Here is a 26,829-nt window from a genome sequence, read left to right as displayed (position 1 = left end):
AGAAATGCAAATCAAAACTACAATGAGGTATCACCTCACACCGGTCAGAATGGCCATCATCAAAAAATCTAGAAACAATAAATGCTGGACAGGGTGTAGAGAAAAAGGAACCCTCTTGCACTGTTGGTGGGAATGTAAATTGATAGAGCCACTATGGAGAACAGTATGGAGGTTCCTTAAAAAACTTAAAATAGAACTCCCATATGACCCAGCAATCCCACTACTGGGCATATACCCTGAGAAAACCATAATTCAAAGAGTCATGCACCACAGTGTTCATTGCAGCTCTATTTATAGTAGCCAGGACATGGAAGCAACCTAAGTGTCCATCAGCAGATGAATGGATAAAGAAGATGTGACACATATATTACGCAGCCATAAAAAGAAACGAAATTGAGTTACTTGTAGTGAGTTGGATGGACCTAGAGTCTGTCATACAGAGTGAAGTAAGTCAGAGAGAGAAAAACAAATATCACATATTAACGCATGTATGTGGAACCTAGAAAAATGGTACAGATGAGCGGGTTTGCAGGGCAGAAGTTGAGACACAGATGTAGAGAACAAACGTATGGACACCAAGGGGGGAAAACCGCGGGGGGGTGGGGATGGTGGTGTGCTGAATTGGGCGACTGGGACTGACATGTCTACACTGATGTGCATAAAATTGATGACTAATAAGAACCTGCTGTATAAAAAAACAAAAAGAAAAAAAACCCCAAAAACTAATTAAAAAAATAAAGAACGGTGACTGCTCCTTAGATCCAAATAATTGTTGCCACATTAGACTATGGCTCAGAGCTCCCAGAACTTCCAATATGTTTAGACAAAGCCAGAAATCCTAATTTTGGGGAACTCCTGGATTTTAAGACTACACTCCAAAAAATCAAAAATCAAAAAGCCCAACCAAAAATAAACAGGGAAACATTAGACTGCAGGCCAGCACAAACAGTAGAGGTCAGCTGAATCCAGTCAGCTTGTGACTGCTGCTTTCTGCTGTGTGTTCTGTATCAACCTCCCTCCTTCCTCAGTTTTACATTCTACTCTTGTTTTTCTTTCACTTCTACTTAATTTATCATATTTGCCTCTACTTTATGTATCCTTATATATCACTTTAAATTCTACCTGGGGACAGAGCAGAGTATAAATAAACTGACTACAGGACATCTCCCCTTAGACAGCACATAGGCATCTCAAATGCCTTAGTCACACCAGATTGAATTGAACATTTTCACTCCCTTACCCCCTCATTCCTCCTCTGGAGGATCCAGACGGCCCCTCCTTTGTTTACTGTCTCAATCAGTAGCAACACCCCCATTCACCTGATAGCATGAGCCAGAAACCTGAGTGTCATGCTGTTTCTGGTCCCTCCTCCTCTCATTCATTCATTGTTAGGCTTTACCTCCTGAGTCCCCCATCCCCTCCTCTCCAACCCTAGCACGGAGATTCAGGCCCTTGCCATTTCTGGCCTGAATTACTGTAAGAGACCAGACTCACCTCCTGCACCCACTTTGCCTTTCTTCAAACTCAGCCTCCACCAGCTGCTGGGAGGCACACCTGACCGTCTCCCTACCTTAACCTCATGGAGGGTCCCCACAATTTCCAGGTTAAGCCTAAGCTCTGTGAGGTACTCCTACCCATCTCACCTGCCCATCTGCCCCACACATAACACGCTGCTCCTGGGATGCTCAGTTACCCAGCTCAGGCATTAGTCCTCCAAGGAAGCCTCCCTGACACCCCTCAGCTCCCTTGAATGTTGAAGCCCTCCTAGTGTTCCCATATCACCCCATGCTTTCCACTGTCCCTGCACAGGAACTGGATTAAAGGAAAATAATAGTAATATTAGTCAGCACATACTCTGGCCAAGTACCATTCTAGACAGTTTAAATGTATTCATTCATTTCATCCTCAGAAATCATATGAAGAATCACTAGCCCTGTCTTACAGCTCATTAAGCTGAAGCACTGAGAAATCAGTAATTTTCCCAAAGTCACTGTTGGTGAAGTGAGGATTTGAACCCAGTTCATCTGGCTCCAGAGTACTTGCTCTTCACCACTGGGGGGCGCTGGTAGGGGGGTCTATCTCAAGCAGTTTCGTGGGAAACTCAGAGCCTTGCATTCTTTTCACTCAGAGATTTATGGGCTCTAAGTCATAAATTACAGCTCTGCCTGCTTTCCCTCCTGATAACAAACAACATACCTGCCACACCCTGAATCTGGACTCCACAGCCACAAAGACTTCCTGAGACCTGGGTGATTCCCAGTCAGGGCTCCAGAATTAGCTCTCTGGAGGAAGCTTGTCATCTCCACCCCCTGAAATCAAGATAAGAGCATTCTCCTTACCTCATCTCCCCAGAAGGCAGCTTTAAGGTTAAAAAAAAGAAAGAAAGAAAGAAAAAAGTGGAAGATTCTGGTTTCTAACTCTAAAGGTTGAAGTTCGAGGAAGGAGAGCTCTGGGCCATAAGGCAGGGGTTGGGTAGGACAAAAAAAAAGGTCAGAGGGTAGTTACCATAGGGCTTCCTGTGTAAAAGGTGTCCTGGTTACCTTGGCCACAAGGAGAAAGAGAGAGAGAGAGAGAGAGAGAGAGAAAGAAACACGAGGGAGGGGCTGATAGTGGCTCAGAGCCCTGGGCTTCTGATGGGCCCCTTGCCCTGCACAGTTAGTTTCCTTCTGGCTCCTGTGACCATCCTGGCCTCCTGCTTCACTCCCACCTCACCTCGAGACACTCAGGTGTCATATTCCTGTCCAAGCTGAAAGATCCAGAAGAACCTTCAAGTTGTGGCTTGGCCTCCCTAGATCTGCTCAGGAGATTTTATTTAATTTTGCTCATGCCTTCCCAGATGTCAGTTGAATACCACTCCCAAAAAGACGCAGAAGCCATTCATGCTTCTCCTTAGACCAGCCAGCGCAGGGCATCCTGGACCATCAGCCCTGGGCCTAAGATCGCTCTTGGCCTAGAGAATCACCACTTGAAAGAAAAGAGAGGGGCAGACACAGGTCGGAAAGGGTCCAACACACACAAGAGTATCTTGAAAGAAAAAACTCCATGATAGGCTCTGGAGACTGAAACATCTCTCTTTCTAAAATAACTATTCCTGCCCACCTGAAAAAAGAAAATTAAAAGCTCCAAACTGTAGATTTAAAGAATGATGGACATTCTGGGGAGGCCAGAATGAATGTGTGGGAGCAGAAGGCACATGTGGAACGTCCACACTGTCAGTTAAGGATGGGTCCTGTCAGAGTGGAATTCCCAGGCACAGCCAGCCAGGTGTGGACAGTGGCCTGGGGCCTGCTCTTCCCTGTCCTTAGGAGCACATTAAGATCCCTACATAGGGGCTTCCCTGGTGGCACAGTGGTTGGGAGTCCGCCTGCCGATGCAGGGGACACGGGTTTGTGCTCCGGTCCAGGAGGATCCCACATGCCGCGGAGTGGCTGGGCCCGTGAGCCATGGCCACTGAGCCTGCACGTCCGGAGCCTGTGCTCCACAACGGGAGAGGCCACAACAGTGAGAGGCCCGCGTACATCAAAAAAAAAAAAAAGATCCTTACATAGAAGAGCAAAGTGATAAGGAGTTTAGTATTCCTAGTTGCTTCCCATAAAGTGCAAAATGAACGGATATATAATCAGAGTTCTTGGGTCAAAAGAGCCTTTTCTCTCCCACGGTAGGCTTTTTAAATTGCCAATGGAGTGCAGTTAGCAAAATCCAGACTGTGGGAAAATCTCCCAACAAATAACCTGTTTTTTCTTCAACAAATAAATTGCAAGAAGGAAAAAAAAAAAAAAGATAAATTAAGAGGCTTAAAAGACATTAATCAATTGCAATGTGTGACCTTTATTTGGATTCTAGGGGGTTTTTTTTTAACTAAAAAAAAAAAAAACGGGCTTCCCTGGTGGCGCAGTGGTTGAGAATCAGCCTGCCAATGCAGGGGACACAGGTTCGAGCCCTGGTCTGGGAGGATCCCACATGCTGCAGAGCAACTAAGCCCGTGAGCCACAACTACTGAGCCTGCGCGTCTGGAGCCTGTGCTCCACAACAAGAGAGACCGCGATAGTGAGAGGCCCGCGCAACGCGATGAAGAGTGGCCCCCCGCTTGCCACAACTAGAGAAGGCCCTCGCACAGAAATGAAGACGCAACACAGCAAGAATAAATTAATTAATTAATAAACTCCTACTCCCAACATCTTCTTTAAAAAAAAACAAAAACGCATATGCCCTTTAAAAAAAAAAAACAAAAAAACCCAGTATGACATTTGAGACAAGTAGAAATTTGAACACTGACAGGATATTTGATATTAAAGAATTGCTTATTTTTAAGGTATGATTTTTAAACTCCTTTTCTTTTAGAATCACTGAAACATTTACAAGTGAAATAATATGATTTCTGAGACTTGCTTCAGAATAAACGGGGTGGTGCTGAAAGGGGCAGAATTGAAGGGTTGATGGTTGTTGGGACTGAGTGATGGGTACGTGGACCTAGAGCTTCCTTATACAATTCAGTCATCTTCTGTGTGGGTACAAAATTCTCCATAATTATTAAATTTTTAAGAAGTAAAGAAAAAAAAAGGATTCTAGTTTTAATTAACAGAAACTATCATTGGAATAAATATTATCATTTCCCTCCTTGCCCTGCAATTCTTTTTAAACCATAAATTCATAATGGTCTTTAAAACCATAAACCATAAATGATAAATCAGCTATATTTTAAACAAAACCTCCCATCTACAAAAATCTTTAGTTGGAGGGAAAATTTGTCTGTCACCAATAAGAACTAGATACAGTCCCCTCCAAGTGCCCAGGTAGCTTCTGAAAGAGCTCTGAACACAAGATCTTGGCTAAACTACTCTGTCGGGGGATTAGGTAATTAAGTCTAGCCAGTGCTACATAGAAGCTCTAATTAAACTCTTTTATGCACTGAAGTCACGCACCCCAGGCTACATGCTGAAGCTGGAGTAAGGTACTCAGATGACAGCCAAGACCTGGTGATGCTGAGGATTAATCCCTCACCTGCAGGTGAGCTGGCCAGGGCCCAGACTCCAAGCTATTAGGCATCAGGCGGATGGGCTGCAGCCATGCCCTCCTATTCTCTGTGAAAGAATGATAGAGGACTTTCTAGAACAAAGGAGGTCCCAAATGGAACAGGAGTTTTCTGCAACCCACCCAAAAGAATACTTTAGGTTTCATCTCAGAGACAATACAAAGAGAAATGGGACCAAATTTCCCCAAAGCTAGCACCTTTCAAGTGGCACTGCTTTAGTGGTGAAGATTGGCAGGAAAAGAATATGCCCAAAGTAAATAAAGGAGGAAAGACACAGTTTCATTTCTCCCAAGGTGCTCATAGCTCTGCATGACGATTACACTCAAAATTTGTGAAGTTTAGATAGGCAAGTATTTAAGACTGTGAAAACTCTGTGTTTACAACAGTGTGAGGCAAAGACATTCACACACTGTTGACAAGTGTGTAAACTGACTGGTATGCCATCTCAATAGGGCAATTAATCCTGATCAAAATGATATATACCCTTTGACCCAGGAATTCTACTTCTAGAAATACAGTACATCCAAAGTCTCTCCCACCATCAGTATCTCTCTGCTCTCTACTGGATCACTCCCATCACCACATTCTAAAGATAACAGAGGGAGTTCCCTGGTGGTCCAGTGGTTAAAACTACCCACTTCCACTTCAGGGGGGTGCAGATTCGACCCCTGGTCAGGGAACTAAGATCCTGCACACCACGTGGCGTGGCCAAAAAGTATTTTTAAAAAAAAAAAAGGATAACAGAATCACTCTCAGTGCCTCTCTTGCCCCACAGTTCTCTGCTCCCTTTTGCAATTAAACTTGCTGTATGGGATTGTCAGGATTGTCTATCATCACTGCATTCACTTCCTTACTTCTCATTCTTTCTTGAACCTTCTGGCTTCCTCTCCCCACCACAACATAGAGATTGATGGTCTTGTCAAGGTCACCAACGTTCTCCATGTGATAAGATCCAATAGTCACTTCTCTGTTCTTATCTCACTTGACCTCTAGTAATATTTCCTGTGATTGACCCCTCTCTCCTTCATGCCCTTGGCTTCCCCCAAAACAGATTCTCTGGACTTTCTTTCTGCTCCAGCGGCCAGTCCTTCTCAGTCTCTTTTACTGGCTCCTTCTCTGCTTGAAAAGTTTTAAGTGTCAAAGGCCTTTGTCCTAGGCCCCCTTCTCTTCATCTATTCTCTTGCCTAGAATAGCTAAGTCCTTTACTTTAAAAGTGCTAGTGATATGGCAAAGACTCAAATCTGGATCTCTCACCCTGATCACTGAAAATTCCAGACTCAGATATCCAAATGTCCTACTCAACGGTTCTACTTGGATGTCTGACAGGCATCTCAAACTCAAGATGTCTTGGCCAAAACAGAACTCTTGACTTTCAAACTCCAAACTTGCTCACGCCTAATTATTTCATCATTATCCACTGAGAAAAAAATCCATGATCTTCGATTCCTAGATTTCTCTTTTCCTCACATCTTTTGACTCTACCTTCAAAACGCAGCCCAAATTAGTTCCCTTCTATCATCACCCGAATCCAAGCCGACATCATCTCTTGCTTGCGTTGCTGGAATTCCCTAATTGTTCTTGCTTCCCTCTTGCCCTTCTATAAACCATATCCTGTGACTATCAGTAAGACAATCCTATGGCATCCCACCTAGAAGGAAAGTCAAGCTCCTTACCCCCTTACAAATCTCTTCAGTTACCCAGCACCTGCCTGTCTCTCCAACCTATTTGCTCATACTTATTCCCCTCACCCATTCCCATGAAGCCCTTGCTTGGGATCCTCCCAGGGCTGGCTTTCTTGTCCTTTATATTGCAACTTAAATTTCACCTTCTTTGAAACCTTCCCTGAAACCCTAGTATTCTTAGCATTTGCCCTCTCTTAAAATTTACTACTAGTAGATATTTTTCTTATTTCTGGTCTCTGCCCAATCAGAAAGTCAACTCAGTGAGAACAGGGATCTTGTCTATTTTGTTCTCCACAATGTCCCTCACTGCCTTGAGCATGACTTGGCATATAGTACATGGTGGAAGAATATTGAATGAACAAGTATGTAAAGATATAAAAAGATATTCACCCAAAGATTGCCTGAATAGCAATATATGTATAGCAAAAATCTGGAAACAACCTAAAAGCTGGAGGATTCCTTATATAGTATATCCATACAATGGATACAACCATTTAAAATAATGAGGTCAATCTCTAAATGCTGATATGGAAATAATGTCCAAGATGTGTTCATATACAGTGTGGTAGCCAGCCTCCAATATGGCCCTCAGTGATCCTTGACTCCTGCTTTTATGCTCTTATGTAGTCCCCTCCCAAAGTGAATTGCATTTAGTCTGTGTGACCAGTAGAGTAAGGTGGAGATGATGGTGTGACTTCTGAGGCTGGGTTCTAAAGGTCATTGCAGGTCCTCCTTGTTCTCTGGATCACTCATTTTGGGGGAGGCCAACCTTCGTGTTATGAGATCACTTGAGCAGGCCTGTGGAGAAGCCCTCATGGAGAGGAACCAAGGCTTCCTGCCACCAGCCAGCATAAACGTGCCAGCCCTGTGAGGAAGCCACACTGGAAGTGGATCCTCAGCCCCAGTCAAGCCTTCAGATGACTGCCACCTCGTGAGATCCCAAGCAAGAACCACGTGGCTAAACTGCTCCTCAGTTCATGACCCACAGAAACTACACCAGTTAGCAAATGTTTATTGTTACTTTAAGCCACTAAGTTTTGAGGAAATTGATTATGCATAAATAACATACATAGTATAAGTCTTTTACTTTTAAAAAGAAGCATATATGTACTTATACTTATTCATGCATAAAAAATACTTCAAAGGATGCACAAAGGGAGTAACTAGGTTCTGACGTGGATGGGTCCACTTTTCAGTATATGCTCTTATATTCTCAGATTTATTTACAAGAACCACTTATTACTTTTATAATTTTTAGGTTTATTTTTTGAAAGGTTTAAGCATCACAATATTAAGAGAGAAGCCACAGTAATGGCCCTTCCTAAGCCTTCTTGTTCTTTTGTTTTTCTTGACTTTCTCCCACTCTCAAGACCTGGCTTTAGAATAGGCTCTTCTTTAAAGGCCTTCCATTAACCCAAATACTGGAGGATTTTTTTTTTAATATTGATTAATTTCACTGAGAACATTAATCCCACAGTTAGGATGTTGCTAATGTGGGAATCCTGATTTAATTCTTTGCAGTTAATAAGGCAACAATGTTGCAATCATTGTGGGATGAGTGAATGAACCACTCACACTTGCTGGGTGCTGATGGCTTAACTAGAGTTCGTGGAGGCCACAGGCTAAGGCTGTGTTTTCTGCAGGAGGCGGTGCAGAACTGGTTGTGCCTATTTTCTCACCAATAAAGACAGACACTGGGAAATATTCCACAGATTGACCAACAGGTAGAGGCAAAGGCAGCTCATACCCAAACCACAGAATTCGTCATGCTCTCCCTCAAAAAAAGGCATTTCCAAAGTGTGACCTGAGTGACTCCAATTATTTACATTTAAACAACCATCTCAGTGACATTCCAAGGCTTTGGATAAAATGGAGGACCAGATCCCTCAGGGTCTGGTTTTTTCCCCTTCAGAATGAGGAGTGGGGATGGACTAGACACATCCTTTGACTACTGTGAAATCAGAAACTTTGCTTTTTAAGACAACATCCAAGCTCTGCAGCAGACCCATGGTTTTAATCGATGAGACCTGGGAACAGTATGATGAACTGTACCTCTGATTTGGTAATACATTCCAGTCCTCCAAGGGCCTCCAGAGGGTTAAAGCTACAGGAACAAAGTTGTAATCAGTAAACTGTGCATACTGATAAGATTATGGCCCTAGGATTTATGAAATCTTGATAACTGGGAAATTAATTACCTCTGAAACTCCTGCTACAAACGACTGAAATGACATACAGAGAAATGCCCAAACAACTCCAATCAAGCCGGTTCAACATGTGTCCCGCACAGTGGGACAATCCACATTCACTTTCAAATTAAGAGAGCTCTCCTTTAGTCAATGGAGCCAAAGGAGTGCAACATTCAAGTATTCAGATAGTTTAGAAAAATCAGAGTGCACTAAGACTGGGGGCACAGAGCAAAGACAAGAACATGCAGAGCATTTCCAAGCTCAGGTTCAGAGTTCCTCCTCCCTCCCGTCAGGGGCCTGATTCAGGTAGAACAAGACCTTTGTGAGCCACTCCTCAAAGGCAAAAGAAACAAACATGATTGGAAAAGAATTTGCTTTAGCAAACAAACACTCATGATTCTATTTCCCAAATCTTTTTTTTTTTACACTTTTTAATGTAGATTCACAGACTTGGTGAAAATGAACCAAGAAAAATATTTCTTCAATAGGTAGTGATTAAATTATGATCACTCGTGCACGGAATACTACCTAGTCACTGAAAATAATGAGGAAGATCCATATGAACTGATTTAGAAGTTGACATATACATGCACATATGTATTTACATACACATACATATTCATTCTTATTTTAAGAGTATAACATACATATAACATACATATAAAATACATATATTTTCTATAAATTATAAAAATTAGTTCCCTCTGAGAAATAAGAATGGGCATGAGTAGCAAAGAAGTAAAATTTTTTTATTTTATATATTTTTATTCAGTTTGATTTTTTTAACCATCAGCAAATAGCAGGGGGCTTCCCTGGTGGCGCAGTGGTTAAGAGTCCGCCTGCCAAGGCAGGGGACACGGGTTCGTGCCCCGGTCCGGGAAGATCCCACATGCTGCGGAGCGGCTGGGCCCGTGAGCCATGGCCGCTGAGCCTGCGCGTCTGGAGCCTGTGCTCCGCAACGGGAGAGGCCACAACAGTGAGAGGCCCGCGTACCGCAAAAAAAAAAAAAAAAAAGAAATAGTAGGGACTTCCCTGGTGGCGCAGTGTTTAAGGATCCGCCTGCCAGTGCAGGGGACACAGGTTCGATCCCTAGTCTGGGAAGATCCCACATGCTGCAGAGCAACTAAGCCCGTGCGTCGCAACTACTGAGCCTGCGCCCTAGAGCCTGTGAGCCACAACTACTGAGCCTACGTGTCACAACTACTGAAGCCCGCGTGCCTAGAGCCCGTGCTCCGCAACAAGAGAAGCCACCGCAATGAAAAGCCTGCGTACTGCAACGAAGAGTAGCCTCCACTCACCGTAACTAGAGAAAGCCTGCGCGCAGCAACAAAGACCCAACACAGCCAAAAATAATTAATTTTTAAAAATCACTTAAAAAATAGCAAATACCAAAAAAATGTTTTCCATTGGATGAGCCCACAGACCACCTGCAGGGCTCCTGAGAGCCATTTGTTTCTTCTCCCTTTTATCCTGTGTCCACCATCTTTTGCTTTCCCACCTATAAAATGGGAACCCCACTATGAGACAGCCTGCTATGAGACCGAAAGCAGAGCCAGCAAGGAAGGCAGGGTGTATCTGGCACTGAAGTGAAAGGGGGCAAATCAGAAATGAGATCACATCAGTAGTTAGGGAGTAACAGTAATAATGCTACATAAAATTTATGAGCATATATGTGCCAAACATTTAATCCTAATAACTCTATAAGATACTATTATCCTCATTTTACAAATGAGGAAACTGAAGCACAGAGAAGCATCTTCCCTAAGTTAAATAAAACAAAGAAATAATGGAGTCAGAATTCAGCCCTGCCTGGCAGCCACTAAGCTGTGCTGCTTCAATACAAAGTAAAATAACAATGAGATTTTTTCCTATTAGATTGGTAACATTTCAAAAGATTGATGGGGCTTCCCTGGTGGCGCAGTGGTTGAGAGTCCGCCTGCCGATGCAGGGGACACGGGTTCCTGCCCCAGTCCGGGAGGATCCCACTTGCCGCGGAGTGGCTGGGCCCGTGACTCATGGCCGCTGAGCCTGCGCGTCCAGAGCCTGTGCTCCACAATGGGAGAGGCCACAACGGTGAGAGGCCCACGTACGGCAAAAAAAAAAAAAAAGAAGATTGATGGATGAGCATTTCAGGAAATAGGTGCAAACATACTTTTTGGTAGAAGTATAAATTACTGAAGGCCATTTGGCAAGTGTTACCAAAATTTTAAATGGGCATCGATAACTTTTGACCTGGCCATTCTATTTTCAGGACCTCATCCTACAAAAATACTCACAAAGATGTCTACACACAGATGTTCAATGAGGCACTATTTTTTTAATTAGTTAATTAATTAATTAATTTTATTTTTGGCTGCGTTGGGTCTTTGTTGCCGTGCGCGGGCTTTCTCTAGTTGTGGTGAGCGGGGGCTACTCTTCACTGTGGTGTACAGGCTTCTCATTGTGGTGGCTTCTCTTGTTGGGGAGCACAGGCTCTAGGTGTGAGGGCTTCAGTAGTTATGGCACGTGGGCTCAGCAGTTGTGGCTCATGGGCTCTAGAGCACAGGCTCAGTAGTTGTGGCACGTGGGCTCAGTTGTTCCGTGGCACATGGGATCTTCCCAGACCAGGGCTCGAACCTGTGTCCCCTGCACTGGCAGGCAGATTCTTAACCACTGCGTCACCAGGGAAACCCAGCACTGTTTTAAAAGAGGAAGAAGAAAAAAAAGAGGGAGAGAGAGAAACAATTTCAGGAGCCATAGGTAGGAAATAACTAAATGACTAAAACGTCACAATATATCCAAGATATTAAGTAGTCTGTATCCTTTAAAAATGGAGGTCAATTCATAGATGCAGACATGGAAAGAATTCTAAAATGTGGTTAAAAGAAAAACAATTATCACAGAGCAATGTGTATAATATGGCCCTATTTACGTAAAAAATAAGATGTGAGAATCACTTACATTTCTTCTTAGAAGAGTGATGCCTTTGCTTCCCTTCTCTCACTCCCTCCCTCGAAAACAAAAATGAAAGCAAAAGCCACATAATTCAGAGATAAGTTGTAAAAAAATAAGTCATGTGTTATTTATAAATCAATCATACAATAAAACAATTATTTTAAAAGGTCACAAATACACCAGTTGTATAAAGTCAGCTTGGAGTCAAGTACCTCTTTAAATACATTGCAAATCACTTCTATTTCAGAAGTTCTTTTGCAAAGGGATGTGGTTCAAACCCAGTGACGGCTTTATAATTTCATATTTGATAACAAGTCAACAAAACTGGCAATAAATAGTCCAACAATAATTTTTTTTAATTTATTTATTTATTTTCTATTTATTTTTGGCTGTGTTGGGTCTTCTTTTCTGTGCGAGGGCTTTCTCCATTTGCGGCGAGCGGGGGCCACTCTTCATCGGGTGCGTGGGCCTCTCTCTCACTATCGTGGCCTCTCTTGTTGCGGAGCACAGGCTCCAGATGCGCAGGCTCAGTAGTTGTGGCGCACGGGCTTAGTTGCTCCGTGGCATGTGGGATCTTCCCGGACCAGGGCTCGAACCCGTGTCCCCTGCATTAGCAGGCGGATTCTCAACCACTGCACCACCAGGGAAGCCCCAACAATAATTTTTTAAAATACTAAGTGGTAAACACTATTCCTAGTCGTGAAACAATCTATTATTCAGACAACCTGAAGATTTCATTGAAGTCAGTAAAGAGTTACACAAAATTTATTTTTCTACATTTAAAATCCTTGATGTATTTTCCTTGAAGTGACAATGATATACACAAAAGCTCAAAGGATTGATAAATAACTGAAGGTCCCAATAAGTCAACAAACAGAATTCATTATAAGCTGAACATAAAAGAGACACACAACATCCTGTTTGCTTCTCTTTTCAAAAACTGCCATGGCCCCTTGTCAAGTCAAAGCAGTACCCAGACCAATAGTTCCCAAAGTTTGGAGTGCACGAAAATCTTGTTAAAATGAAGGTTCCTGGGCCCTGTCCCCAGACTCTGAGCTCTGATTCCTGAGTATAATGAATCTGCATTTTTCAACAAGATCCACAAGGATTTTTTTTTTTTTTTTCGGTACGCGGGCCTCTCACTGTTGTGGCCTCTCCCGTTGCGGAGCACAGGCTCCAGACGCACAGGCTCAGCGACCATGGCTCACGGCCCCAGCCACTCCGCGGCATGTGGGATCTTCCCGGACCGGGGCACGAACCCGTGTCCCCTGCATCGGCAGGTAGACTCTCAACCACTGTGCCACCAGGGAAGCCCGATCCACAAGGATTTTGATGAGGTGGTACAAGAACCCCACTGACCATTCAAAACTGTGCAGTCCTAACTTATTGCCATTGGTTGGAAACCTAATTCTGGGCAGCTCCCTCACCTCTTTAGTTTCCTTATCCTTAAAGCCAGTCAATTGGACCAATCACCTCTGAGGGCCCTGAAGCCCTAACATGGTTGTGACTGACCCCAGATGTAAAATGTAGTTTTAGCTAAGAACTTGGTCTTCACGCCAATACTAATCTTTGCAAGTCACTGGGTTTCTGTCTCTTCTCCACCTTCTGAAAAGTCTGCTTCCATCAGTTCCATTTCCAGGAGCACCTGAGTAGAGGAATTCTGAAACTGACATCTATGTTAATTTGGGGGACTTTCCTTATGCAAACAGGGAAGCTCCCAGCAATCCTGAGAGCTGTTGCATATACATGGTATGTGGTGAAACCCCCTTGGTTGGGAAACAACAGAAGCATCCCCATAATGTTAATCAGGTTCCAAATCCCCCTACCTAACTTACATCCGAGGAGCTGGAAAACTCAATAGGAGGTTTTAACACTGGTTGAACTTGAAGAGTAAGAGCTGGATTTCCTAGAGAATTTGACTGATGTGTGGGATACTTGCATCTGCTTTACAGTACGGACGCTCCGACAAAGCAGAGCATTCTTTGCGTGATCCCTGATGTCTTGTGAAATGAAGTAATAGACAAAGGGGTCAATGCAGCTGTTGAGGGTGGAGAGGCAGAGGGCTACGAGGTACAGGGCATAGATGTGGCTCTGGCCCCAGTTTTTAATCAGGAAGTAATGCACCACGAGCAGAAGGTTACTAGGAGTGAAGCAGATCAGGTACATGGCCAGGACAGTGACGATGAGCTTGATGGCTCTCTGCCTCTTCTTTTCTGAGTTTTTATCCAAGGCAGAAGATTGGAGGGTCCGGATCATCAGCACATAGGCAAAGGCCGTAAGGAAGGCTGGGAACAGAAAGACTCCGATGGCCAGAGAGAGGAAATAATTGAACATGTCCCCCACCAACACCGCCTTTGGCAAAACATCATGACAGGTCGTGATGTTAAGGGCTGGAATGTAGATGGTCTGCTTCACAGCGTATAAGGGGATAGTAACCAGCAGAATCAGCAGCCATATTCCCAGGGAGACACTGATGGCAATGCTCGCCTTCTTCATGGGGTACAGCATGGGGTTCACGATGACCCAGTATCTCTGCACACTGAGACAGGTCATGAAGAGGATGGAGCAGTACATGTTGCCGTAGAAAAAGCCAATGAGTACCTTGCAGAGAGATTCCCCGTAAATCCAGTTGTTGCCATGGATGTGATAGGCAATCTTCAAAGGGAACCAGATAACAGAGAGGAGGTCCGCCAAGGCCAGGTTGGCCATGTAAATCACAGCAGGGTGCTTCTTCTTCGTTCGGAAAAGAAAGACCCACAGGGCCATGCCATTACTTGGCAAACCAACCACAAATACGATCATGTAGACAATTGGAAGAAAGACAGTGGTCAGTTTTCCAGTGAGGACAGAGGCAGAAAACTCATCCACAGAGAAGCCTGGTTCCACTGTTGCTCCTCTCCCCGTGATCTGAGGTGAGTTATCAACGTAACCAATGAGACTTCTTCCTTTAGAGGGTCTACTGGTTCCTGTGCAAGAAAGGCAAGGCAGACAAGGGTCATTACAGAAATCAACGTTTCCACAGAAATGCTGGTTTGTCCAAATAAAATCACTTCAAAGAAAGACAGGAGGGCCGGTGGGAAGGTCACGGACAAGATGGTGCTGCTAAGCACTACAGTCACCTGAAAATTTGGGCAGAAGAGGAAAGGAGGAGAGCAGCTGAGGAGAAAAAGAAGCAGAATGAACTGAAAGGGATTGAGAGACAACTGGCACGGACAGCATGTTACGGCAGCCCTGCCTTTCTCCAGAGCAGTGTAGCTGAAGAAAGCTTCCTGTGCTGTGTGAAAGAAGAGAAAGGAAAAAGACAGGAGAAGGAGTACACAAAATACTTACGGGTGCTTTCTTTGGGTGATGGAATTACTGGGATTTCTATGGTCTGGATTGGTTTGCTTGCTTTTTTTTTTTTTTTTTTTAACAGCAGGTATTTTTTATGGGAGCGTTGTGAAGTATGTGTAGAAGATAACATTGATTTCTATGAATCTTGAAAAAGGTTACGGTATCTCAATTTATTTTTACAAACTGTCCACACTCATTAGTTCCTACCTGTTCTCATCATGGCCATCTATCTCACTTGGGGCCATAAGACAGGATCCAGCCTGGCCTGTCACTCCCTAGCCCAAAGTCCAACACGGCGAGATTCTCAGGAGCACAGAGATAGTCCCTCTCCAGCCACAAGGACAGCCTCAGCCGTGGGCAGGGATCCCCCACTTCTGTGTGGGCTTCCTGGAGACCTTCCCATGGAAGCCAGAAGACAGGCAAGCCTTCCGGCCGCAAGGTCATTGGACGGATAGGTGCATGATTTCTGTTCAGACAAATTTGTATTCTGACTTTTAAGCAAGTAACATGGCAAGCTTTAACAATTTCCACTCTCATCCCCATATTATGAATTAAACTTTACAAATCACAAACCAATGGCATAGCCAGCCTATGCCAACGAGGTGCTCATGGACCTGCGGATGAACATGAGGGACAATGTGAGGACATGGAAGGATCTGACTTTAATTCTGGGGACGAGCAGTCCTTCACCAGGGCACTACAGTATGCCAGGGAGGATGTGCAACCTACTCACAAGTTTATCTGATAATTTGTATGTTCAGTCATCATTTTTTCCTCTGCTACCTTTGTACCCATGTTCAGCAGGATTATTCACTTCTCTTAAGGCTTCCCAACTAAGAAGTGACAGTGATTAGGGTGGGTGGAGGATGAAAGGGTGTAGAGATCAATACTTCACTTCTCATTTAGCAGAGTGGGTGGCCCCCCAAAAGAGATGTCCATGTCCTAACCCCTAGAATCTGTGATCCTTACCTTATTTAGAAAAAAAGGTCTTTGTAGATGCAATTAGGATCTTGAGATGGGAAGATCATCATGGATTATCCAGGTGGGCCCTAAGTCCAATGACAATTGTCTTTATGAGAAAGGCAGAGGGAGATTTGAGAGAGAAGGAAGACAGAAAGGAGAAAGCAATGTGAAAATGGAGGCAGAGATTGGAGTAAAGTCAAGGAACAAGCTAAGGAATGCCAAGGAATACTAACAGCCACCAGTAGCTGGAGGAGGCGTGGAACGGAGTCTCCCCTAGAGCCTTGAGAGGCGCCCACACTTTGATTTCCGACTCTTGACGTCCAGAACTGTGGGAAAATAAATTCTTACGAACTGAAAACAACAGCTGGTGGTAATTTGTTACGGCAGACACAGGAAATTAGTACACTTAGGACAGACTCATCTCTTCTTCCAATTTCTTTTATAATTTTTTTCAAACGAGCATGAATTATTTTTAAATTTAAAAAATAAAATAGGGCTTCCCTGGTGGCGCAGTGGTTGAGAGTCCGCCTGCCGATGCAGGGGATGGGTTCGTGCCCCGGTCTGGGAAGATCCCACATGCCGCGGAGCGGCTGGGCCCGTGAGCCATGGCCGCTGAGCCCGTGCGTCCGGAGCCTGTGCTCCGCAACGGGAGAGGCCTGCGTACCGCAAAAAAATAAATAAAATAAAATAAAAATAAAATAATATCCCTACATATTACAGTGTTCTTCAAAGCTTGACCATAACCCACAGTAAGAAATATATTCTATATGGTAACCCAGTTCTGATACATATAACCATAATGGAAAAAAAGTTTCACAAAATAATAATTAGCCTTATTGTGCAGGGTACACTCTAATACTTTCTATTGTATTCTGTTCCATTCTTATAAAATCCAGTCACCACCTTCTACATTGATTTCATCACCCACTTACATGTTTTTCACAACCAGTTTAGCAGAGTGACTGATTTTACACACAAGAGAATAGTAACGACATATTTATAGACTGGTAATGTCTGGAACTTGCTCCAGGAGTCAAAATGGCAAGAGTCGCTGTGTGAGATTACAGGTTTAATTCCAGGACTGTCCTAATTCCTTTATCCTTAATTCCTAACTTCCTTATCCCCATGGTCCCTGGCAGAGCCCTGGACCTCGCACATGGGGTGGATTGAAAAGCTCAGCTAGCCCTACCGATGAAAAAAAGGAAGGAGAATCAAGAGCGCAGCTCATGTCTTTAGAGCTCTAGCCTGACCCAGTTAGTACCCAAACCACACAGACGCCGGCAGGGGATTCCAGGACACACACGCTTAATATCGTGTGTCCAGCGTTGCTTTCAACACTTCACGTGTATTAGCTTACTTCACGTTCACAACACCTTATGAGGAGGTACTACACGTTCACAACACCTTATGAGGAGGTACTATTATTAGAGCTGCATTTTCTAGATGCATAAACTGAAGCTTGAAAAAACTGCGTAAATTTTCCAAGGCTGAACAGTTGTTAGGTTGGAGAGTCAGGATTCAACCCGAGGCAGTCAGGATTCAACCCAAGGCAGTCCGTTTCTAGACTCCCTGGTTCTAACCCCTATATCACATAGCCTCGGAGACTGATGTGAGGTCACGCGCTGGAGTCTATTGAGACCAACCTAACCTGTGCGGATTCCACACGTCTGTTCTCAAACAGAAAATTTTAAATGTAAAGTTTTACCATTTTAACACCCCCGCTTTGAACTAGCCCCTCCTCTAATAATTTATATATTTATTTGTATTAATATTAACATGTTCTGGAAGACTTTCAGAGGTGTAAGAGAATCCTATAAATTCTCCATTGGTTTGAAAAGTGGTTAGCGGCTCTCCGGAGAGGCAGGTGTGGCAAAGCTGGTGACTGGACAGTGGACCCCTGTTCTGATGACTCTTCCATTCAGAGAGCTGGGACACCCAGCCCAGAAACAGCCCACCAGAGACCAAGTCAATGAATCAGACTGCGTTTCTACAGAATGGAGCCACCAAGATTTTCTAATTACCACAAAAAGACTCAATTTTTTCCCTTGGTACCAAGACAAACAAACAAAATTACATAACTTGCTTTATAAAAGGGAAGAAAATCTAAACATTGATTGTCCGGAGTTACCCACATCACAAACATGATAACCGGACGTTATTTGCCTCCAAAGGGAAGAAGTACCTATGAAGTAATCTTGCAACAAACAAACGAACGAACGAACCCTCATCTGAACAAGCCCCTGGATCCAACAGCCAAATTAATAGAAATAAAGGGGACAATAGGACATGTTCAATAACATAAGAATGTCATTAGCAAAATCCAGGCTGTGGAAACTGCTGCAGGATAAGGACCTCATTTCTTCAAAATATAAATTACAAGGCAAAAACCAAGAAAGAGGTGTGGAGGTAGGACCCATAAATTAAAAGACTTATAAGACAATATTAACCTTATGTAATGTGTGGACCCTGTTTGGATCCTGATTCAAACAAACTGTGAATATGGTATTTATGACACTTATGAAACAATTAGAAATATGAATACTGAGTATTTGATTATATTACACAATTTTTGTCAGTGGTTATTATGTGGTGATGTTTGAAAAGGAAATTGCCATCTTTTATGAATACATACTGAAATATTTTAAGATGAAATTATATGTGGATTTATTTCAAAATAACGCAAGGAGGGGAACCCTCAGGTGCTGCTGGTGGGAATGTAAAGTGATGCAGGCACTGTGCAAATAAGTTGACAGTTCCTGAAACGGCTCACCATAGAGTTGCCATATGACCCATCAATTCCTACTCCTGAGTATACACCCAGGACAAATTAAAACACGTGTTCAAACAGAAACTTATACAGGAATGTTCATAACAGCATTATTCATAAAAGCCCCAAAGCAGAAATAACAAAATGTCCATCAACTGATGAACGGGTAGACAAAATGTGGTATACGCATACAATGGAACATTATTTAGCAATAAAAGGAAATGAAGAACTGATACATGCTACAATACAGATGAACCTTGAGAAGATTATGCTTTTGAAAGAAGTCAGTCACAAAGGAATATGTATTGTATGATTCCATTTATAATAAATGTCCTGAATAGGCAAATCCATAGACAAAAAGTAGATTAGTGGTTGCCAGGAGCTGGGGAAACGGGGCAAATTGGGGGGTGATGGCTAAGAGCAGGCGGGGGGGGAGTGGGATGTTCTTATGGGGTAATAAAAATATTCTAAAGTTGATTGTGGTAACGGATAGACAACTGTGAATATTCTAAAATGCACTGAATTGTAGACTTGGAATAGGTGAATTGTATGGTTTGCAAATTGTATCTGAAAGCTGTTAAAGAATAACACAGGAAGGAGGGCAGGAAGGAGGCTGGGGCATCACTGGGGCATCACTCACTGTTAAGGCTGAGTGAGAGGTACCTGGGATTCACTGTAATATTCTACTTTCACATGTCTAAAGTTTCCCATAAAAATAAACACACGCCAGGTCAGGAAGGTTCATGTAAAGAGAGATAAAAATCTATTTTAAATAAGAGTACTAAAATAAAGGGGAGGGGGGGAAGAGCAAGAAATACTACAAAAAGTTAGGGAAGGATTCAGAGAGAGAGAGAAAGAAAAATTTCCTGAGAATATTCCAACATACGACCTTGAATGATCTCAATCTGAAATACCAGTCATATTAGCTATGTTCATTGTACCAGTGGCAGAGCTCACAAGCAGCATGCTGCTTGGTATAACACTGGTCAGTTCTAACACTGGTAAATGTCAAGATGCTGCTCAAAGTTCCCTGAAGCCCTTTCAGCACAGTGCACAGACTTTTACCTCGTACAGCATCCTATCCCAGTCACCCCAACTCACAGAACTTGTCTAGAACTGATGCTATTCCAGCTTCCAACTCTATAACCCATCTGTACACCAGACAAAATCATTTCTATTTTCGAGAGTGAAGATGAAATTAAATGTACATATGAAGTTTAAACGCATGTAAAGTTTAAACACACAAAAGCATTCTCCATTTGGGACCTGTAATCAACAATACTTGCCCAAGTACACAAGAATACGCACCCACTGATGCTTAAGGCATCATCCCCCCACCCCAATTACAAACAAACAGGAAATAAGCAATGTTCATCAACCACCATTCCTAACTTACCATATCCTCAGCACAGTCCCTAGCATTAATAGCAGACACTACACTACTTAATAAGCATTGAAATGGAAAGAGAGTCACAATATGTCCATTGAAAAAAAGCAACTGGCAGAATATGCTTCCATCTATATAACAAAATTATAATTTGTTTGCAGATCTGAAGTCTAGAAAAATACCCACTAAACTATAAACAACGGCCATCTCTATAGAGTAAAATGGATGGGGAGGGGAAACTTACGTTTTTTACTTCACACCCCTCTATGTTGTTTGGATTACTTTTTCAAAGGAGTATAAATTGGTACAATCTATTTGGAGGGCAATTTGGCAAAAACATCAAAATTTTCAGTGTGCTTGCCCTATGACTCATCAATTTATTGCTAGGAATTTGTCCTGCCCGTATACTAGCTAAAGTGCACAAAAACACTATGTGCAAGAATATTTACTAGAATATTGTTTACCATGGTAAAACAAAAATGTTAGTTTCAATGACCATCGAAAAACAAAAAAGGCTAGTTCAATCATTTATGGCATTTATACACTGAATAATATTCCCTCTACACAAGTATGGACAGATTTTTTTTATACTGACCATGAATAGATCTACTAGGTTAAAAAAAAAATAACTGTAGGACAGAATGTACAGTATGATCCTTCTATTGTTACAAAATGCATATATTTCTGCATAGAAAAGTCTGTTGAGAGTGAAGAGGGGAGGTTTCGCTTTCTTTTTAACTCTTCTGATTTGTACAATTTTGGGGTAAAAATGCATGGAAAACTTTTAACTTTAAAAACGCTACCTGCTCTTTGTTATATTAAGCATCTTCCTGCTGCGCACCCTCCCAACCAAAGCAAGTACAAAGCAGCTACTTTATTTGTTTAAACTCTCCTCTTGTGTTCTTTCCCCTACTATCCTCCTCACCCCAAATCTTCTTTTGCTCCGACCTTTGGGAGCACAGATCAAAAAAAATAAAAGCTTCAGTTGCTCGGTACCCCTTCTCTAGGTACACTTTAGTCAACTTTCTCGTGTTCTTTCAGGATGAACTGTTTTCCTCTCAACACTTGTCCAGCTAATAAAACCATAAGAAAGACAAACACAGACTTCACTAAAACATTGCCTATCAAGGTTAATTAGTAACTACAAGGCCAGGAAGACGACCAAACACAAATTTAAAGTCCCATCTTCATGTTCTATGTGTTCTCTCTTATTACAAAACACTGGAAATCAGCCAGTGTTTACTATTACTATTACAAAACCATGTGCCCATGTGTCTATGAACAGATGACCAATTAAAAATTATAATACATCCATTGACAACATTTTAGAGTCATTAAAAATGTTTTATATTTACTGATATGCTACTGATGTTTATATAAACACATACTTGTACAAAAAAATTTCTCTGTGAATATGTATTTTATGCACGGATGTATGAAAGCATGAGAAAGGCTGGAAACCAAAATGTTAGCAGTGCTTTGGATACTGAGGGTGATTTAATTAATGCAACCCCTTTTTTGGACTCATTTTTCCCTTACAGTGATCACATACAGCTTGTATAATTAAAAACCAATTACAAAAAGAACACAAGTTTCAGTCTCCAAAAGAAAAATGGAATTACTGCATCACAGGGGACTTCTCAGGTTCGTGACACAGTGGAAAGAAGTGCCTGAAAGAAGCCGACTTAAATGCTGAACTGCCATCAACCACCAGGTCACTCTGGGCAAGTCCCTTCACTTCATTCTTCATTTGCTATTTACTGAGGTCCTTTAGGGAATGAGACTGTGCTGGACTGTGGTGATGGAGGTGCCGCTAGGGGTCCCTGGCCTCCTGGAGTACGTGATCTGGTGGGGAGAGAGATGAAACATATTTACAGAAATAACTATCGATTACTGTTGTGATCAGAAAGAAAGCAGAGGCCTGATGGACAGTTCTCCTTGCCCCTCACTCCTCAATTCAGTGGCCCGTATCTGTAAAATGAGAAGGTTACACTCTAGGCTGAGTTCCCTTCCATAAGGCAGTCTTTTGGGGAAAAACCTTGGAGAAGAAAAATCAAACCTAGGATGTGTCCTGCTGCAAACTGAGGGGCACACCTTAGGGTCGAACCGAAGAGGGTAAGCAAAGACAGGTGCTAAAGGGCAGAAACACTGGTGAAGCCCTGTTTCTTAATCAAAATCAATCTAGCTTCAAGTTGTGAGGAAAGCTCCATCTACCTAAAGTCTCGCTGTTACTTAACTGACCCTTTAGGACAGTTACCCTGCAAAGGAGTAAAAATATGTGGAGGGAAAAAAAAGTGCAATATTAAATACTTCTGGTTAACAAGTAACTTGATTTTTGTTATTGTTGTTAAAGTAAGTCCCCTTATACTTCAGGAATCCCCCCCCAGCCCCTCACTTTGTAAACAAGAACAAGCCAGACACTCAGGCAAGCTTCCTATAGGAACCGTTTGAATCATAAAACAGATGAATCATCAACATCCACATATTTTTTTTTTTTTAATGCAGGGGACACGGGTTCGTGCCCCGGTCCGGGAAGATCACACATGCCGCGGAGCGGCTGGGCCCGTGAGCCATGGCCGCTGAGCCTGCGCGTCCGGAGCCTGTGCTCCGCAACGGGAGAGGCCACAGCAGTAAGAAGCCCGCGTACCGAAAAAAAAAAAAAAAAGTTTGCACAGGGCTTCCCTGGTGGCGCAGTGGTTGAGAGTCCGCCTGCCGATGCAGGGGACGCGGGTTCGTGCCCCGGTCCGGGAGAATCCCGCGTGCCGCGGAGCGGCTGGGCCCGTGGGCCATGGCCGCTGAGCCTGCGCGTCCGGAGCCTGTGCTCCGCAACGGGAGAGGCCACAGCAGTAAGAAGCCCGCGTACCGCAAAAAAAAAAAAAATGTTTGCACATACTAAGCTTTGTTCCTAAATTTTAAGTTTATAAGTTTAAAACATAAGGGTAAACGGACATGCGTGCATCACAATTTCAGTACTTCCTGTAAATAAATAAATGCCTTTATTCTTGTTTTTAAAATTTTTTAATACATCTTTATTGGAATATAATTGCTTCACAATACTGTGTTAGTTTCTATTGCACAACAAAGAGAATCGGCCAAATGCTTTTACAAATGTCCCCATATCCCCTCCCTCCCACCCTCCCTATCCCACCTCTCTAGGTCACCGCAAAGCACCTAGCCGATCTCCCTGTGCTATGCGGCTGCTTCCCACCAGACAACTATTTTACATTCGGTAATGCTGTCAATAAAATGTGTACCAGGGGTGCAGTTTCCAAGTATCCACCAAAATACCCTTTGCTGTAACTCCAAAGGGAAAAGAATCACATTCTTCCGTCTAATTCAAATTCACAGTGACTTGCTCTTTTACAATGTCTTTATGAAGAGGATAAAAGTGAGAACCTGCCTTTTACAACAGGTCTGCACATTTCGCAGGGAAATTAAAACTTCCCTTTTAAGGCTACCCTGGCTGCCCCAAACAGCGGGGCGTCCTTAGCATCACAGCAGTGCCATACCAGGCTTAACAGCGCCTACGCCCTCGGAGGCCTGCTCCGCCCGGGAGGCTCCACCCGCAGCCGAACAAGTTGGAGCACACCCAGGGCAGCACACCCGTGGAACCCGGCTGCGGCGCACAAGCTGGCACCTGAGCGCCGCCAGGGACGGCTCCCGTGCTGTCCCCTTCCTGGGGCGGGCAGCCTCCGGCCTACAGACCTGAGCCGCAGCCAGCGAAGGCCAGGGAAACCCAGGGCCGTAAGTTCACTTGGTCGAATGTAAAGCAGGGTCGAAGAAGTTCCATTTATTTAATCCGCCCAACTGGCCTAAACCTCGGGGTGAGCGCTCGTCACCCCAAGAACCCAGCAGGGTCCGGCCCTGACTTCCACACCCCGGCTGTGCCCTGTGCCAGAGGAGCTGCAGGCCCCGGGGGCGTCTTGAACGCCGTGGGCCGACCCCAAAGAGTGGCCTCCAAAAGTTGAAGGAGGCTGCAAAAACAGAAGCAGAAAGTTCCCAGGCCGCGGACTCCCATCCACGCCACCCCGCTCTGAGCCATCAACTCGCTAACTCCGCGGGTCCTGCAGGACCAGTCCGGAAAAGTCTCAAAGGTGTGCGAAATGTTCCTTAAGGATTTTCGTGTTTGCGAAGAAACCCACCGGGGCCCGAGAGGCTAAGCCCTCTGGGTACTCCGTAGAAGCGAGCACTCCGCTCCCTCCCTTTCCCCTCCGTAGACTTCAGCCTCTCCCGCTTGTCCCAGCTGGTTGCTCCCAGGGCGCAGGGATCCCCCTTCAAAGCCGCCGAGAGGAGGCTGCGGGATGTCGGGAGGAGTTGGCGGCGGCGGCAGAACACCCTTCGCGCACCTGACCCTCTTCCCCCACCTGCCCATGGTGCCCAGGACCCCCGCTCCTTAGCCGCACGAGTCCTCCTTGGCCAAGTTTCTCACCTAGGACGGTGCGATTGCAGGAGGCAGAGGTCCCCAGCAGGATGACGCCCCCCAGCAGCCACGCCGCGCTCTGGCTTCGCATCCTTCCAGCAGCTCCGACACCCGGCGGGCGGGGAATTCGCCGCCAACGATTCGAAACTCAGAGTCCCACTCGCCGCTAGGAGAAAAAGCCACCCTCCCACCTGCCCCTAATTGGAGCCTCAGCGCACGCCTTCCCCGCAGCTGGAAAAGTTTCAGTGAAACTCGAGAAGCTCGACGTACCTGCGCGAGGCCACGCCCCGGGGCCGGAACGCAACGCTGGGCTCTACGGTTCGAAGACCGGGCGTCCCGGCCCCGCCCCCGGCCGCCACGCCGCACGCTGTGGCCCCGCCTCCGCCGCCCCAGGTGCGCCAGCCGCTAAGGAGCTGTATCGGAATGCAAATGGCTGGAACGCTCAGATCGCAAGGCCGAAAACTACCTTTAACCTTTAATTACTCCTAGGGAGTCAGCCAGTGCTGTCCATCCCCATCCCTCCCCTTTCCTAAATGGCAAAAAGCCAAGACCCGAGCTCGCTGCAGTTATCGTCGGTACTTGGTAGAGACTTCCCAGTGTCGTGGGCCCTGTGGTATGAGGGATGAGTTTCTAATCTGCATTGTCAGGATGGACGTCTGCGGACACCTGCGAACGCGATGGGGAGCAGGAAGGGGTCCCGGCCAACCGGAGTAATCAGGGATCTGGGTTTAGGTTTCCGCTCTGATGTTAACTAGCTGTGACCCCTAGTAATACTCTCACCCCCTTCTAGGCCCCTTTCCCAGTCTGTGAGGTGGTGAGGGAGAAAACATTTGTAACAGCTACTTGAAGTGCCGCGTATAAATGATTTAGGAGCACAGTCTAATCCCAAAACAACCCGCGCAATAAGTATAACTATTATTACCATTTTACAGATGAGGAAATAGAACTGAGAAAGGTTGGATAAATTGCCCACAGTCACACAGTTGGTAGACACAGTCTGTAAATGTTCATCACAAGAAAACTTTAGTCTGTGACTTCTGCTTTCTTCTATTAATCACTGCACTATAAATGCTCCCACCAGCGTCTTTTCTGCATTGGGATCCCACAGTCCAAAGAAATATATAAGCAGTATGTACGCCTGTATGTATGTATGCATGCAGAAATATATAAGAGGGGGTGTGGGGAGAAGAAGTGGGAGACTGGGGATCGCTGCACAGGTCCTTCATTATATTGGTAATGTCTTTTTACTTGCTTAAAATAAAGTGTACTGTAATTCATTTAAACTCTTGGGTAGTGGAGGAGCAGAGAAGAGAAACGTGAGTGCTGTCCTGAGATACTTGAAGAGTTAGCATGCAGAAGAGGATTAGACATGTTTTGAGTAGCTCCAGAGAGCAGAACTCTGTAGTAGCCACAGTGGGGGGCTGATTTCAGCTCAATGTAGAAAGAGAATTTTAACAGGGCTCGCTGGGGGAGTTCCCTGGTGGTCCAATGGTTAGGACTCGGCTCTTTCACTTCCGTGGCCCAGGTACAATCCCCGGTGGGGAAACTAAGATCCCCGAAAGCCGCCAGGCATGGCCGTAAACAAACAAACAGCCCCCTGCCTTAAATAAATAAATAAATAAATAAAAACAGGGCCCCCTGGTCCCAGTCCTGGGGGCTGCCTGGTGAGGTTAAGGGCCACGTCACTGCAGGGCTTACAGCAAAGGACCAGAGCATCCGTCCTGCAGGTTGGAGAGGGAGTTCCCTCCCAGGATCAGGGGTCAGATTGGGTGAGTCCAGGTAGCCTCTTGAGGGGCTTGAGTCCTGGGAGTCCATGATTCTTCCTTGAAGACCAAAGTTTGGTGAGTCAGTTGCCAGTGACCATCATTATTTATTGAACAGCCATAAACTGAATGGCCACCATCTTGGCCCTGTGAGTTTCTAGGATGGAGCTTACCTCTGATAAAGGCCCTGTGTCATGTGTGTGGCCTCTTGCTGAACCTACCATGGGACCAATTAACGAACTAATGGGGGTTCCAGATAATTCAGGCAGACAAAATTGTATAAAATGTCATGTTAGCCAGTTGTTTCAACCATATCCCCAATAAGACATTTCCCCAAATTTACATAAGTGGAGGGTTAG

At 44.4% G+C, this 26,829-nt stretch overlaps 1 protein-coding gene across 2 annotated transcripts in view; it reads right to left on the bottom strand.

Annotated features, from left to right (window-relative positions):
- Window positions 1-25,215, bottom strand: part of F2RL1 (F2R like trypsin receptor 1) — a 38,878-nt gene extending 13,663 nt beyond the window's left edge. Inside the window, exons 1-2 of one of the 2 annotated variants that reach the window (XR_016392708.1) lie at window positions 24,717-25,215; window positions 11,844-14,803 (exon numbers count right to left, since the gene is read on the bottom strand). Coding sequence is in view for 1 of the 2 variants with exons in the window: in XM_089909037.1 (XP_089765163.1) it covers window positions 13,692-14,803; window positions 24,717-24,798 (1,194 nt within the window). In the remaining variant the exon portion in view is untranslated. Of the gene's footprint in view, window positions 1-2,553; window positions 14,804-24,716 lie in introns of those variants that run through there. The other variant, XM_089909037.1, reaches the window with a different exon arrangement.
- Between the last annotated feature and the right edge of the window lie 1,614 nt (window positions 25,216-26,829).

The sequence above is a fragment of the Delphinapterus leucas genome, chromosome 3 (genome assembly GCF_059928025.1).
Source record: "Delphinapterus leucas isolate spDelLeu-1000000601 "Yukka" chromosome 3, BTC_Dleu_Yukka2, whole genome shotgun sequence".
Taxonomy (NCBI): Eukaryota; Metazoa; Chordata; class Mammalia; order Artiodactyla; family Monodontidae; genus Delphinapterus; species Delphinapterus leucas.
This window is presented reverse-complemented; position numbering and strand designations above follow the sequence as displayed.